We start from the raw sequence: 12545 nt of genomic DNA on the forward strand, positions 1-12545 counted from the left end.
TCAGTGTCTCCTTATTTCATTTCTATTGCAATTGCTTTCTACTGAGAAATTATAAATGGTTTTGTACATTCACTGCTCCCCTCCCCCTCTTCCCAGTCTGGCCTGACTCTGTAATATCATCAAAATGTTGTCATTAATAATCATCCACTCTGTGAACTGGAATTCTGTTGTTTGGAGTCTACCTTTTAAAAGTTAGCTGTTGAATTGTAGTTGGGGAGGAAGGAAGGACATATGGTCTCAAAAAGTCCGCTTTTTTCCAAATTTGTGGAAGTTATTTGCTAGTCTAAGAGAAAATAAAGGAAAGACGGATGCTTTTTAATTTCCAATGTGCTGTTTATCTCAAAAGCAGATTTTCTGTTTGACAGGAGTGTTGTGAGCCATCTCTCCCAAGTGCCAAACAGACCTTATGTACATTGAAAGTATATAAAGAACTAGAATACTTGCACATTATTAATAATTTTCCAACACAAAAAGCCTATTACTTACTTTATGACATGAATCCTGCCCCAAGAGATGGCAGAACGTTTCCTCAGCCACAGTGATCACACGAATTGCAAGTCTGCTTCCTTAAATATAGGGCGCATTTATAACATAGGCTGTAATAGATCATTTGGGATGTTTCATAGACTTTTATGCTTTTATGTCTCGAACAGCTTTAATAATTAAAAAGTGGTGACCGTAATCTCCCAAGCGTTGATACTTTTTGACCCAGTGTGTCCCTTCGAACCTAGTGATTCTATGGTTCTATGATTCTGTGATTCTTTTTCATCTTTAAAGAAAAAGAAACTCGATAAGTTACCAACATAGAGAGGTGTTTTCTTACTCTGAGAATTCTGAATAAATTTGCTTATGGTATTATGGGTCTCTAGGACCTTGTTCTTCATACTGCTTAACTTCCCCGTAGTTCTAGAAATATACCTCTAATACACCAATGCTATCTGAAGGTTGAAGCCTCTGAGATGTGTCTTTTAGTAGTTCATTTTAGGATTCTTTAGGACAGAAAGTGTGTAAATGTGATGCAAAACTCAAAGCACAAAATGCAAGAAGTTTCTGCTTCCTCTCAGCAGATCTGAGGTTAGAATAATGCTCCATGCTATGTGTTGCAGCTCTAAACAAAAGGTATTTATAGATATTTAAACTTGCCTACCTACGCTTACACTTCTAAATACATTTCAGGCTTTTAGAGCACAGAGCCGTTGACTTCTGTAGGAGGTACTGAATGGTCCAGCACTCTGATGACTAAAGATAAACTCTTAGCAACCTAAATTTAGGCACCTCATTTTAAAAACTTTGGCCCAGATATGTGAACCCAGAAGAATGAGTTACAGCAATTCATTTCAAATTCCCTGGCTCTTGCATCTCCTCAGACTTAGAATTTATTCATACAAATTGCTCGCTGTTGCAGATAAATCACAAAATGTAGCCAATGCCATAACTCTGCACCTGAACATTATTTAGTTCTGCTTTGCTGTATGTTGGCAGCACTTTGCTTTTCCTCTCTCTGTGACAGCACCTGGCTGTTTTGGCTTTGTCTGAATATGTCAGAGGGGTGAATAGGGAGAAAATCTACCAGTTTTTGCCCTCACTTTCGTTGCTGCTAGCTTTCCTAATAGCTGCAATTCTTCAGTTAGGTGGTCAGTTTAATTTTCCTGCCAGCCTAAAAGAAAACACCAGGGAGACAATTACCATGGGTGACAATTTTTCACTGCATGCTTAGGAGAGGATTATCTTGTCAGAAGTGTTGTCTCCAGTGGTTCTCATCTGCTTTGACACCAGGGATAGTTAATTTCCGATAGTGCTGTTTATTATGATGATGAGAAATACTGTGGCCTGTCTGTGTTGATTTTTGTCTTTTTTTGTGGTAGCTCTTTTGGGATTTTTGTCTCTTTGAAGTAGTCCTTCATGTTGTGGACGTGAGAAATAGATTCAGGTATGTGTGTTGCCTACGATTTATTCTTGGATTTGTGTAGGCTGCAAAAATGAGTGAAGTTTTTAAAACACAGTTACTTAGGAAAGTAATTTATCCCTTTTCTGTTTTTTTAACTAAGAGTAGTGTTAAAAACATTGGTGTTGTCTACTCGGCCATTTTTATTTTGTCAGCTTTTTGCTAGGATTGAGTAACAGTACTCCCTTTGCCTATGTTAAGGATGGATATCTTGTCATTTCACTGCAGCCTAATAAGTCATGGGCGTTTATTCTAAGCCAGAGTCATCTGTAGTCAGTGTCGTGAGAGAAGGTGATTCATCTGATTTGGTGCTAAGTATCTGAGTGACATATTATGCAGATGTGTTCCAGAGAGGAAGGTGGTTGATGATGTTCCTGCCCAGCCCAGTGCAACAGTACCAGTGTAATTGTTTTTGAGGCCACATACAGTGAACAAGGTGTGGAAATCATCCAGGTTAAAAAACAGTAACTGGAAGTATTTTGTTCATCTGTGTTTGGTTTTTTTTAACCAGATTAATTTTGTTCATTCATAGGGCCGTTTAAAACCCAGTGATTAGACTATCTGTTCAGTAAATGGAACCATATTGACATGATAGAAATAAATGGTTGAAAGCAAAGGGAAGGACAGTTGTGTAATTAACTGCCTCCTGGAACACGCGTGCGCTGGGACTGTCCTCTTTTAGTAGGTGAGATGAGTCCACAATAGTTGTTTAACCATGTGTGGAGGAGGACTTTAGCAGTATCATCATCACCACGTTGTATACCTCTTGATGCTTGATATTGCTGCATTAGACTTATAATAAAGTATCTCAAAGTGAGCTTTGAGAAGCAGATAAGCAAAAGAGGCAGATAAAAACTTCTCTGTAGATTTCCAAATCCGTCCACTAAGGTCTGCAGTACTAACAGTGCTGTTTGTGCTAGTGGTCTTTCCCAATGTTAGTGTCTTAGCAAACCACGAAGGTTATATGTGTAGGGGTATATAAGCTGTCCAATGAGATGGGATTTTTCTTTATAATACATAACGATTATTGACGTCCACGCCAGGAAGCCAGAAAAAGTGTCCATGCAAATCGTATCTTTCTCTTGAGTCTTCTGTAAATATGAAGAGAGGATGACTCGTGAACTTCACTGGAGTGTTGCAGAGCGGTGTTTTTCATTAAATAGGTTAGCTAATAGTTAAACAGAGTTGTGGTGAGGCAGAGGCAGCATATTATGGGACACAAATGGAAAAGACCCCTAGTGTACTAGCATGCGTTAGATATATCATATGGAAGTTAAATCTCATGAGCTGCCTGTTCTGCGTGTAGTTGTTCGTCATAGGATCCCCTATCATGTTGATGTATCACCTTGCTCCATATGCTTGTGTGATACATCTAAGGAATACCTTGATGGCACAGGGTACTTTGGTTTGGATACTGAAGTCAGAGGGATGTAACCACCGCCAATAAGATAGTATGAAGCATCAGTGGAAGAGATGAAAAGAACTACTGAAACAATGCCGACAGCGATAAAAGCAATGAAAATGGTCTTTATAGTACCTTTTTATGCAAGTTCTTTCTGGAGTATGTTTGACATGTTTTTTTTTATTTTTATTATTGTTTTTGTTCTTATTTTTGTAGGCTGTGGAAACCAACCTTGCATCAAAGGATAGTCACTGGGTCTATGTAAATGAGGTAAGAAAGTCAAAAAAGACAACATAGCTTGGTACATTTGCTCATCACCATCTTTCATTTCATCTATTTTGACACATCAAAACGAGCTTTTCTTCATTTTGAATGGTGAAGGATGCAAACTCTATGTTGTCATTGCTTTTCTGTCTCGATTGAATTGACATAGGTTGAATAATGAAGGTCAAAATAAAGCTTCTAATGTACCTCATAGCAGCTGGGAGATTTTATTTTTACCTTCATGCTGACCTTACTTCATTAGCTGCTTAGGAAGCAGAGACTACCTCAAAAGAAATCTCAGATACATGTGTCTGTCTCTGCCAGAATCTCCCCCTTCACTGCTGTGAAATCTGCACTCAGATTCCAGGACAGGAAAGAGCACTGAGGTTAGTTGCAGGCTTAGCTTGTTCAAATATGCATTTACATGACACACAGGTTTGTTCTACTGCAGAATTGTGTTGGTATTTTGGCCAAGATCCAGGATAGCATAGACTTAAAATGTGATAGTTCCTCTCTGCAACAAATAGCATCCTGTCCTGCTACTATGATCATTTATTTTACCTTAGTACCACGATTCTCTAATGGGAGTCAGTGCAGGCTCGTATTTAAAAAGCAATGAAAAGCTTGAAATGTTGTACCATATATAAAAATTCATAAATCACTGATTGGTCAGGATAAATGATACTGTTTTTTATATTTGTGGTCTTAATAATGACTCATTAAAAGATAGTGAAATATCTATATTAAAAAGAACCTTGTTCGCTGTTTTATTTTTATACTATAAATTCATAGCCTCTAATTTAATAAGCAATTCCTTTGTTAATTTTCCTTCCTTTCTTTGCACCTAGCTAATAATTTTAGATAGACTACTTTTAATAGTAACTATAAATTGTATTGTGTGGCATTAGACATACTCTGTAATTAAATAGGGGTTAAGGAAAGCAAGTGAAATCTCTGCTTATAAAGGATTTATAAATTCTTTCTAGTCCTTGTAACATGTAAGTACCTCCTGATTTCTCAGCTGCAATAATGACACGCTACAAAATATCAGCAAGATGCCCAGAGAGTTTATATTCACGTAAAGATAATATGGTGTATATTTTCCTAAACATTTATAGAGAGGGAGAGTTCATGAATTTGTTATTGCTGCTGTTATTGTTCACATCTTAAAACTCACTTCATGAAGGTTGAATCTGTAACATCACAAATAAAAACCTGCAGCATCCACAAACACATCATACTGAGTGTCCGTTCTGCTTTTATTTTGGAAACTTTAATTTTTTTTCTCTTTTATGGCTAAAGTCTCTGTAGGTAAGCTATGATACCAAAATGTAAATCTAAAGGACAATATTTCAGTGAACAATGTTAGTGTGCATACTTATAAATATCTCAAAATGCAATTAAACTGAAACAGCCAATTACAGAAACTTTTCAAATTCATGAAACTATGGAGAACTCTTTGCAGGCAAAAAGAGGAGGAAATGTCTTAATTATCTTTTTCTTTAACAGAAAAACATTTGTGTGCTTAGAACTACTGTGAAAAGAAGATACGTTAAGCATTCTCATGGATGTATCTGTAGAAATATCAAGGGCCCCTAGGGCTTGCTTCTTATTTAATAGTGTGCATATCCCCCTGCTTGCAAGAGGTCAGACTGATTATGCTTTCCATGTACACGTTTCCAGTTGGTATCGGTGAGAACTGCCTGGGTACTTGATGGAAGATACAATATTCCTTGACTTGATGTTGATTGGTGCTGTGGTTTGCAGAACAGAATTAATTCCCAACAGTCAAATACGGTCTTTTTGATGTAATTCCACATGAGTAGGAAGCCCGATGTAGTCCATTCTGTAAACAGACCAAATTCTGTTTTTCTCCCAGGCAGATTTAGGATCTTACGGTTTTCTGTTTGCCCTCTGGTCTATGTGACCTAATGATCCCATTACAAGGAAAAAGGATTTTAGGGATAACTGACCCAAAGGGGCTGTAACACAGCAACAATTATTTCCATTGAGGTTCCTTGTATGAAGAGCATTGGATTGCAAACAGGCTCTTCAGGCCTTTCTCGCTTCAGGATACCTGTTAGGGGCCTGGTACAGGTTAGACTACTGAGGTCTACTGATCCTGAGCACCTTCTCACAACCTGCCCTGTCTCCCACCTCTCATCAAGCCGATGAGGGTCTGAACCTTGGACTGATGATGCTATATTAAGAATGACTATATAGCATGGTATCTTTTCAAGAGGAATTTTTATTATTGCCTTACTTGAATTAAATTTACTTTACTGTCTCTGTATTGACAATCCAATAAATATTTTGAGTGGTTTTTGGTTTTTCCTTGTGCTTCTGTCCCATACATTAGGATAGAAGTTGAGTGTTTGAGGTCAAACATATTTTATCACTTTGATTTTGCTAGGTAAGCAACACCACAAAGCTCATGATGAGCTAAATTAAAACTATATGGCTAGTATGCTTATTACATAGCAAATGAAAAAATGTGGGATATAAGATTTGGTCTCAAATTACAGAGCTGAATGGTCAAGAGCCTGTGATTTGCTAATATCCAATAATTCAGGTCTCTGTACTGTGTTTAGTTTGGATACCATTGGTGATGCAAAACAACTCAGTCATCTTTAGAAAAAGGCAAATGAATTTGGAGTTGGATTCATTGTATGGGGTTGGAAACCTGAAACATCATACAGCAAGTCTTCCAGAATAAAAGAGTACACTGTGATGGATTTTCACAGGCAATATTGTGCCTTCATATGTCCTCTTTGATTACAAAGTCATAAAGACCTTACTGTTTTAAATATATCTATTTGTAAGTATGTCTGCCTTTCTCATTTCAGGCATCTTGTGTTCCAAACTTGCAGACCTGTCAAAATAGCAGAGATTTGAGGGTGAAAAGAAATGCTAACCATCCTCCACCTTTTCAATTTGTATTTCATCATCACTTTTATTCATCTACAAATACTAGATCATTCCTTGCATTTGTTTAGGTAGTGATTCTATCTGAATTCTGAGTTAAATGTGCCGGGTAGCTTTTTAAAAGCAAGAATATTTGTTATTTCTGTAAAAAAATCCTTGCAAAAGCAAACAGCTCCAGAGCAGTGAGAAGTCCCTGCTTAGCTTTGTCTCCAGAATAGTCCAGAATGTTTGATTACCATTGACTGTGTTGGGAGTTGCCAGTGGCCAACAATATCGACCTTAAAGAGTATCTGTTAGAGCATATGTGGTGTTCTGCTTATACCTATGCTGTTTATGCCATTAAGTGTTGTTAAAGGTATCTACCAGCTTTAATAGTTGTGTGCTATTTCTTCTTGTGGTATGACTGGTACAGTTGTAGATGTCCTCCTTTTATTTGGGTGTTTATTTCCTGTCCTTTTCCCTGTTTTTCTTCATATTTTGTTTTTCTCTTACATTTCCTTCTCTTTGGTGCCTGACATCAAGCATTTCTGTCGATTCCTCCTGACATTTTTCATTCTGCTCTTCTCTTTTTCTGCCTGTTCAGAGAAAATGCTGTTCATTGCCCAGGGCAGATGTCTGTGGGAGAGGCAGGACAGTGATACTTGAAACTGAATTTGTATGTGGTTGTACTAGGAGCAATGCTCAAGGAGTGTGTCTGTTTTTTTTTATTAGCAGCAGCAGTAGTAGGTCTAGTGGTATAAATAGCACGAGAAACCATGCTTCCCTTTTCTTGGGACATTTCATGGTTTTGAAATTTTCTCCATTCAAAGGGGAGAGAAAAGATAAAAGAAGTTGTGCTGCAAAACTAGAATTTGGGGAAAAAAATCCAAATTAAACACAGTATTTTATTCTGTCATATTAATATATTTAGTTCTAATTCCAAATGTTTAAACATTCATTATTTTTACATGTAAATCATTAAAGTACACAAAGCAATCAATCACTTTATGGAAATGGAATGGGTGCTGAATTTGACTGATAACTCAAATTAGTTGTTTCACCATTATTACATCCTTCCTTTAATTTCTTTTTCAACAAACTTTCCTCACTATTCAGAAGTTTAATTGACAATTGTAAGACATGGCAGGACAAAGCACAAGGCTACTGGTTGACATAGGAGATAGTTTTTCATAAAGGACAGGTAAGGATGAAGTATTACGTGTGCAAAACATACATAAATGCTCTGAAGCTAAGGAGAGGCGAGGGTCAAGCTTGTTCAATAGCTGTGTGGAAATACACAAAAGACATATGCTGAGGAAGACTTCTTTTGAAAATGTATTTTTGAGAGAAATGCCCCAAAGACAAGAAATTGAAATAATGGAGTATTTGAATTTCCCTGTCAGCTGAAAAAATAATTTTGATACACAGAGTGGGCCTCACAATTTCCTATCATTGACAGTGTTATTCCTACATGTTTAAAATATAAGTCAGCTGTCAGTTCAGATTTTATTAGGGCTAAGGAAATCGGAAGATAAATGATGTGAAAGTGATCGAGGGGTAATGGACGTCAATAAAAAGACTGCCCAACCTCAGAAGTTTAGGGAACTAGTAGTACTTTGGAAAGCTGATATCATGAGTAAAGGGTAAGCAAAAGAACTGTAGGGCTCTGGGAAGACGAAGTTATAATAAGACATTGTTATGGTGCCACTGGGTTATCTTTGCAGATCTTGAAGTCAGAGAGGAAAAAGCAGTGGAAAAAGAGCCAAGGAAGAGTGTAAAAGTGTAACCGTATAAATGATTGTTGTAAAAGTACTGTGAGTTTTGGGCAAAATGCTTTAAAACCAGTCAAGAGAATATGGTAATGATTTTGGAAATCCAGAGGAGAGCACCTAGTGTGATGACAGCTCAGTAAAATATGAGGAGAGGTTGAAATAATTAGCTTTGTCTCCTTTGAAACTCAGAAGATGGAATGAGGGTGGAGCAGCAGAACGGATATAATTAAAAGAAGAATATGCTCATGTGTTCACTCTGTACAGTTAAAGGAAATGCAATTTAATCTTTTGCGCTAAAAATTAGATTGACCATTAGGAAATGGGTTATGATCTAAATATGGTAATGAATAGGAACAACTTCCTTGGTTACTCTCTTCCATCTCCTCATCTCTCTGTCTTCACAACTTGTTCTGCTGTTGGTTTTTGTTCTTCATTTTTCAGCATCTTAAATTATTTAAGTCTGCTAAATATTTTCTGATCTCAGTTTGCAAAGACAAACACAACTGTATTATGAACATCGCTGGATATTATCTGATCTGTGCCTTCTGTTTTAGTTCTTTCTACAGATCTTTTTTTCAGTATGTATATGGCAGTGACAGTTTTTACAAATAGTCACTGTGTAGACTTCTGATCGAATCATTTTTTCACATTTTTGCTGACAAACATGAAATTTATGGGAACTGCAACTTATATTTGTTTCCAATCAGTGTGGAACTCTATCCTTCTCTGTCTACTGTTGAGCAAGCTAAAGTGATTGCATTTGATTAGATTCTGTCAGCCAAACCACCCTGGGGGTAGCCCCAGTGATTTCACTTGGCCAGTGGTGAATGTAGCATTGTATTTCTTCGTATTAGTCATTTGAAATGGCGGAGCAGTAAATTGTAATTGTATATAGTTTTGATAGAAAGATGCCTAGTAATGAGTTGTTGGCCCTTTCAATCCTGTAAAAATAGATTTAATTTTAAGGTGTAATAAATAAGTCTGAAAAGTGAGGGTGAGAGCTTCTACAGTTTTCATTTGTTGCTTTTCCGTTGAATTGATTCTCATCGATTTGGATTAGCCCTCATCGGATCAAATAAAAATGGGTGTTTGTTATTAACACAAAATGGAGTATTCACTTTTAAATTTTCAAAGTGAAGCCATGTGAATAGTGGGGACAACTAGTGGGAATTTCATTATGTTAGTTCCTTACTGTCTAATTGATCAGGCATTTAAAAAGCTGTGTTAATCTTGTTTAGAAAACAAACAAACAAAATCAACCAAACAACCTATGTGGCAATACTGCAGGGTGGGTAGTGGAGAGGTACGTTATGTTCATACTGGCTCTTGCAAAGTCAAAGATGCTTTTTTATTGATAGGATGTAGTAAGCCAGTCAGTCTTCTTGTACTAAACTGAACTTAATAACTAGGGCTTTTAAAAAATCATTAATGACTCTATTTTGCTTCTTGTGTACAGTGCTAACCAAAAATGCATTTTAAAAAATCCAAGACCATTTTCTTATTGCTGAAAAACTGTTTTCAGTAAGAATGCCAAACTAAATAACATGTTGCTATAGAAACAGAGTATTATAGAGATTCCAAATCCATAGGAAAGTGAAGTCTTTAGTGGTTAGAAGACAGCTGTATTTCTTGTAAGCTTTAATTGAAAAATAAAATTAAAATCTAATTAACATCTAGAAAAGGGTGCTTTTGGATATTTTCTCATTTCAAACCACAGAAAAGATCCTAATTTGGAAAATTTGGAGGCTATAAGCACAGAGAAACTACTATAGCAATTACAGCTGTAAAGTATTTGGTTAACTTCTTCTAAACTACAATAGTAATTGTCAGACGAAGCCCTCATAGTTGAGGAGAAGGAGAAAGGAGAAGTGAAGTAGGAAGAAAAGGTCTTGTAATTTCTGTAGGAGAAGTAATAAAAATATTTGGAAATATAGCAAGAGTACGTGTTTCATCAGTGGTGAGAAGCCTTAGACAGAAAGTCAAAGCACCAAGGGACGTGAGAACTATGTTGAGATGATGTTATCCACATCACTTGAATGTGAGTCAAAGATTTTAGACAGCAGTTGACCGTATTTTTCCTTTTTGGACAGATGACACTTTCCAAATGATGCTGGTGTTGCTGCCAGCAGATGAATTTCTTGATCTTCAACTGATTAATAAAACTTTCCTAAACTTAACCTAAGTGATCAGAAAAAGTGCAGAAAACATTGTAGTGATTCTTCCTTTCCCCTTTCAGAGCACTCACTCAAAACGTGGTTCTGGTAATTCTTCTCTGGGCCCTAGCTCAACTCTCTTATTTCTGCTGTTTTCGTAGGTCTCTCTTCACCACTGTTCCACTATCTGTAGGAGGCAATTTCTTATATGAGGGATGAGAAAGTGTCCCATCATCTCTGTCCTGGTTTGATGAATTTTCCATTTCTATCCTGCAGCTCTATTGCTTTTGCCGACAGCAGTTTTCTTTCCTTCCATCCCATCAGACATGCTTAGTATATCCATAGTTACTCATCCTCTTGATGTGAGAATCTAATGGCTTCTCAACTATCATCTGGGCGCTTCTTTCTTGTTTTCCTCTATAAAATATTTTGCAAAGGTTGAGAAAAATGAGCGGATAGTAGAATAGTAATTATCCGATAACGTCTATCTCAGCAAACTTCTTTCTTCCCCAAGGGTAGCATGTAGAAAGGTGTTAGATAATGCATGATGAAAAGTGTTTCTTTAGCGCAGGGCTTGTACAGTAATCTTGGGGAAATTTATGACTTCAGAAGAAAGATCCCTTATCAATGCAGAGTTTGGTTCTTGCTTTTATTTGGAAAGTATTTTTCTTTTTTCTCTAGAAATTTCTAGGTGGTATGCACTTTGGTGGTCAACAGTTAGACTCACAGGCCTGTACAGATTATTATGGCTTCATTTTTACTTGGATAAACCAGGACTGTCCAGTAGACTGGAATTCTGCTCACTGTTTCTCTACATATGAAAGTGCCAAAAGATTGTGGGTTTTTTTAAAGCATCAGTTTGTGTAATGATGTTTGTGTTTACTCTAACAACAAGAAGTTAATAAATCTTTTACACTTCCCCATGCCTTATTTTTTTCTTTAAAAATAGAGACTTTTTAAAGATAGCTTACGAATACAAGTAAGGCAAGCACTCTAAGCTCTTTTCAAAAAAATTGTTTCCAATTTTATTCCAAGCACTCTATATTTATAATTACTTGCCCAAAGAAATCTTGCTTCTTTTCATTTGACTTCCATCTTTAACACTGTGGAATTTTCATTTATTTACTTATTTTCACAAAAACCTACAACTTTCTTATACGTGCTTGAAAGGCATGCCTATGCATGAAATTGTACTGCATGGGTACCTGCATTCTGCTCAAAAAATTTTGTAGGGGTCAGTCTTGACCTAATTGTAGCGCTGTTGAGTTGTACAAAACCAGTCTTTGGCAGCTGTTAGCAAGTTTAGGTGACTTTTGATGACTTGTTTTATCAGTGCAATCCACATTAAAATCAATACTGATGGGGGTCCTTTTGCAGCTTTTGATCACTGTCATTTTGTGTGTTTTTAATTTTTTTCCTGAGATAACTAGATTTTAGTATGTAATAATATGTTACTGAATCAGAGGATCTTCTACTCTTTAGGCACTTGCTACAATCTGATAAGTACTTCTTGACAGTGCAGAGTCCTTACGTCTAGAAACAGAGCTAATTTCAGTTAAATTATAAATACATCCCCGTAGAGGTTTTAGGAGCATCAGGTAAAAGGAAGAGAAGTGAGGTACTCTTGGATGCGTGAGATGACAGTGAGCATGGGAGTTGGACAGATGATCATGCAGACTTGTATTAGAACATTTCCTTTGCTATGAAAAATGGATTGTGCCCTTCCCTGAAAGGATTAACCTTTATATATGTGTGTGTTCATGTGCGGTGCAGAGAAACCACCATAATGTTAAAGGTAAATACATCTCTCTATAGGGTAAGCTGTTGCGAACGTTTTAAAAAACAGCTAGTAGAAGGATGTTTTCTGGATTTTCAAGAAGTGAACAAGCATCCCTTTATAGATGTCCATAGCACATTGAGGGGAATTAGAATAACCTAACAAAAGGTATTGATCCTAATGTGAAAATGCCACGTAAATCTGTAGTTTGTCTCCATCAGCATCCTTGTTCTCATTGCCATTCAGTTTAATCCTCCAGTTTTCTCGGGGATGTGCTTTTTGGAAATCTCTTTTGGTTCTTTAAATTATTAATGTCATTAAAATTTAT

At 36.6% G+C, this 12545-nt stretch overlaps 1 protein-coding gene across 8 annotated transcripts in view; it reads left to right on the top strand.

The window, feature by feature from the left end:
* The window catches only part of GRID1 (glutamate ionotropic receptor delta type subunit 1), a 599405-nt gene that overhangs the window by 467456 nt on the left and 119404 nt on the right, over positions 1–12545 (top strand). For all 8 annotated transcript variants that reach the window (XM_054071863.1, XM_054071868.1, XM_054071862.1 and 5 more), the window contains one exon: positions 3564–3617. In XM_054071863.1, the coding sequence (XP_053927838.1) occupies positions 3564–3617 (54 nt within the window). The remainder of the gene's footprint in view (positions 1–3563; positions 3618–12545) is intronic.

Source organism: Cuculus canorus, chromosome 7 (assembly GCF_017976375.1).
Source record: "Cuculus canorus isolate bCucCan1 chromosome 7, bCucCan1.pri, whole genome shotgun sequence".
Lineage (NCBI taxonomy): Eukaryota > Metazoa > Chordata > Aves > Cuculiformes > Cuculidae > Cuculus > Cuculus canorus.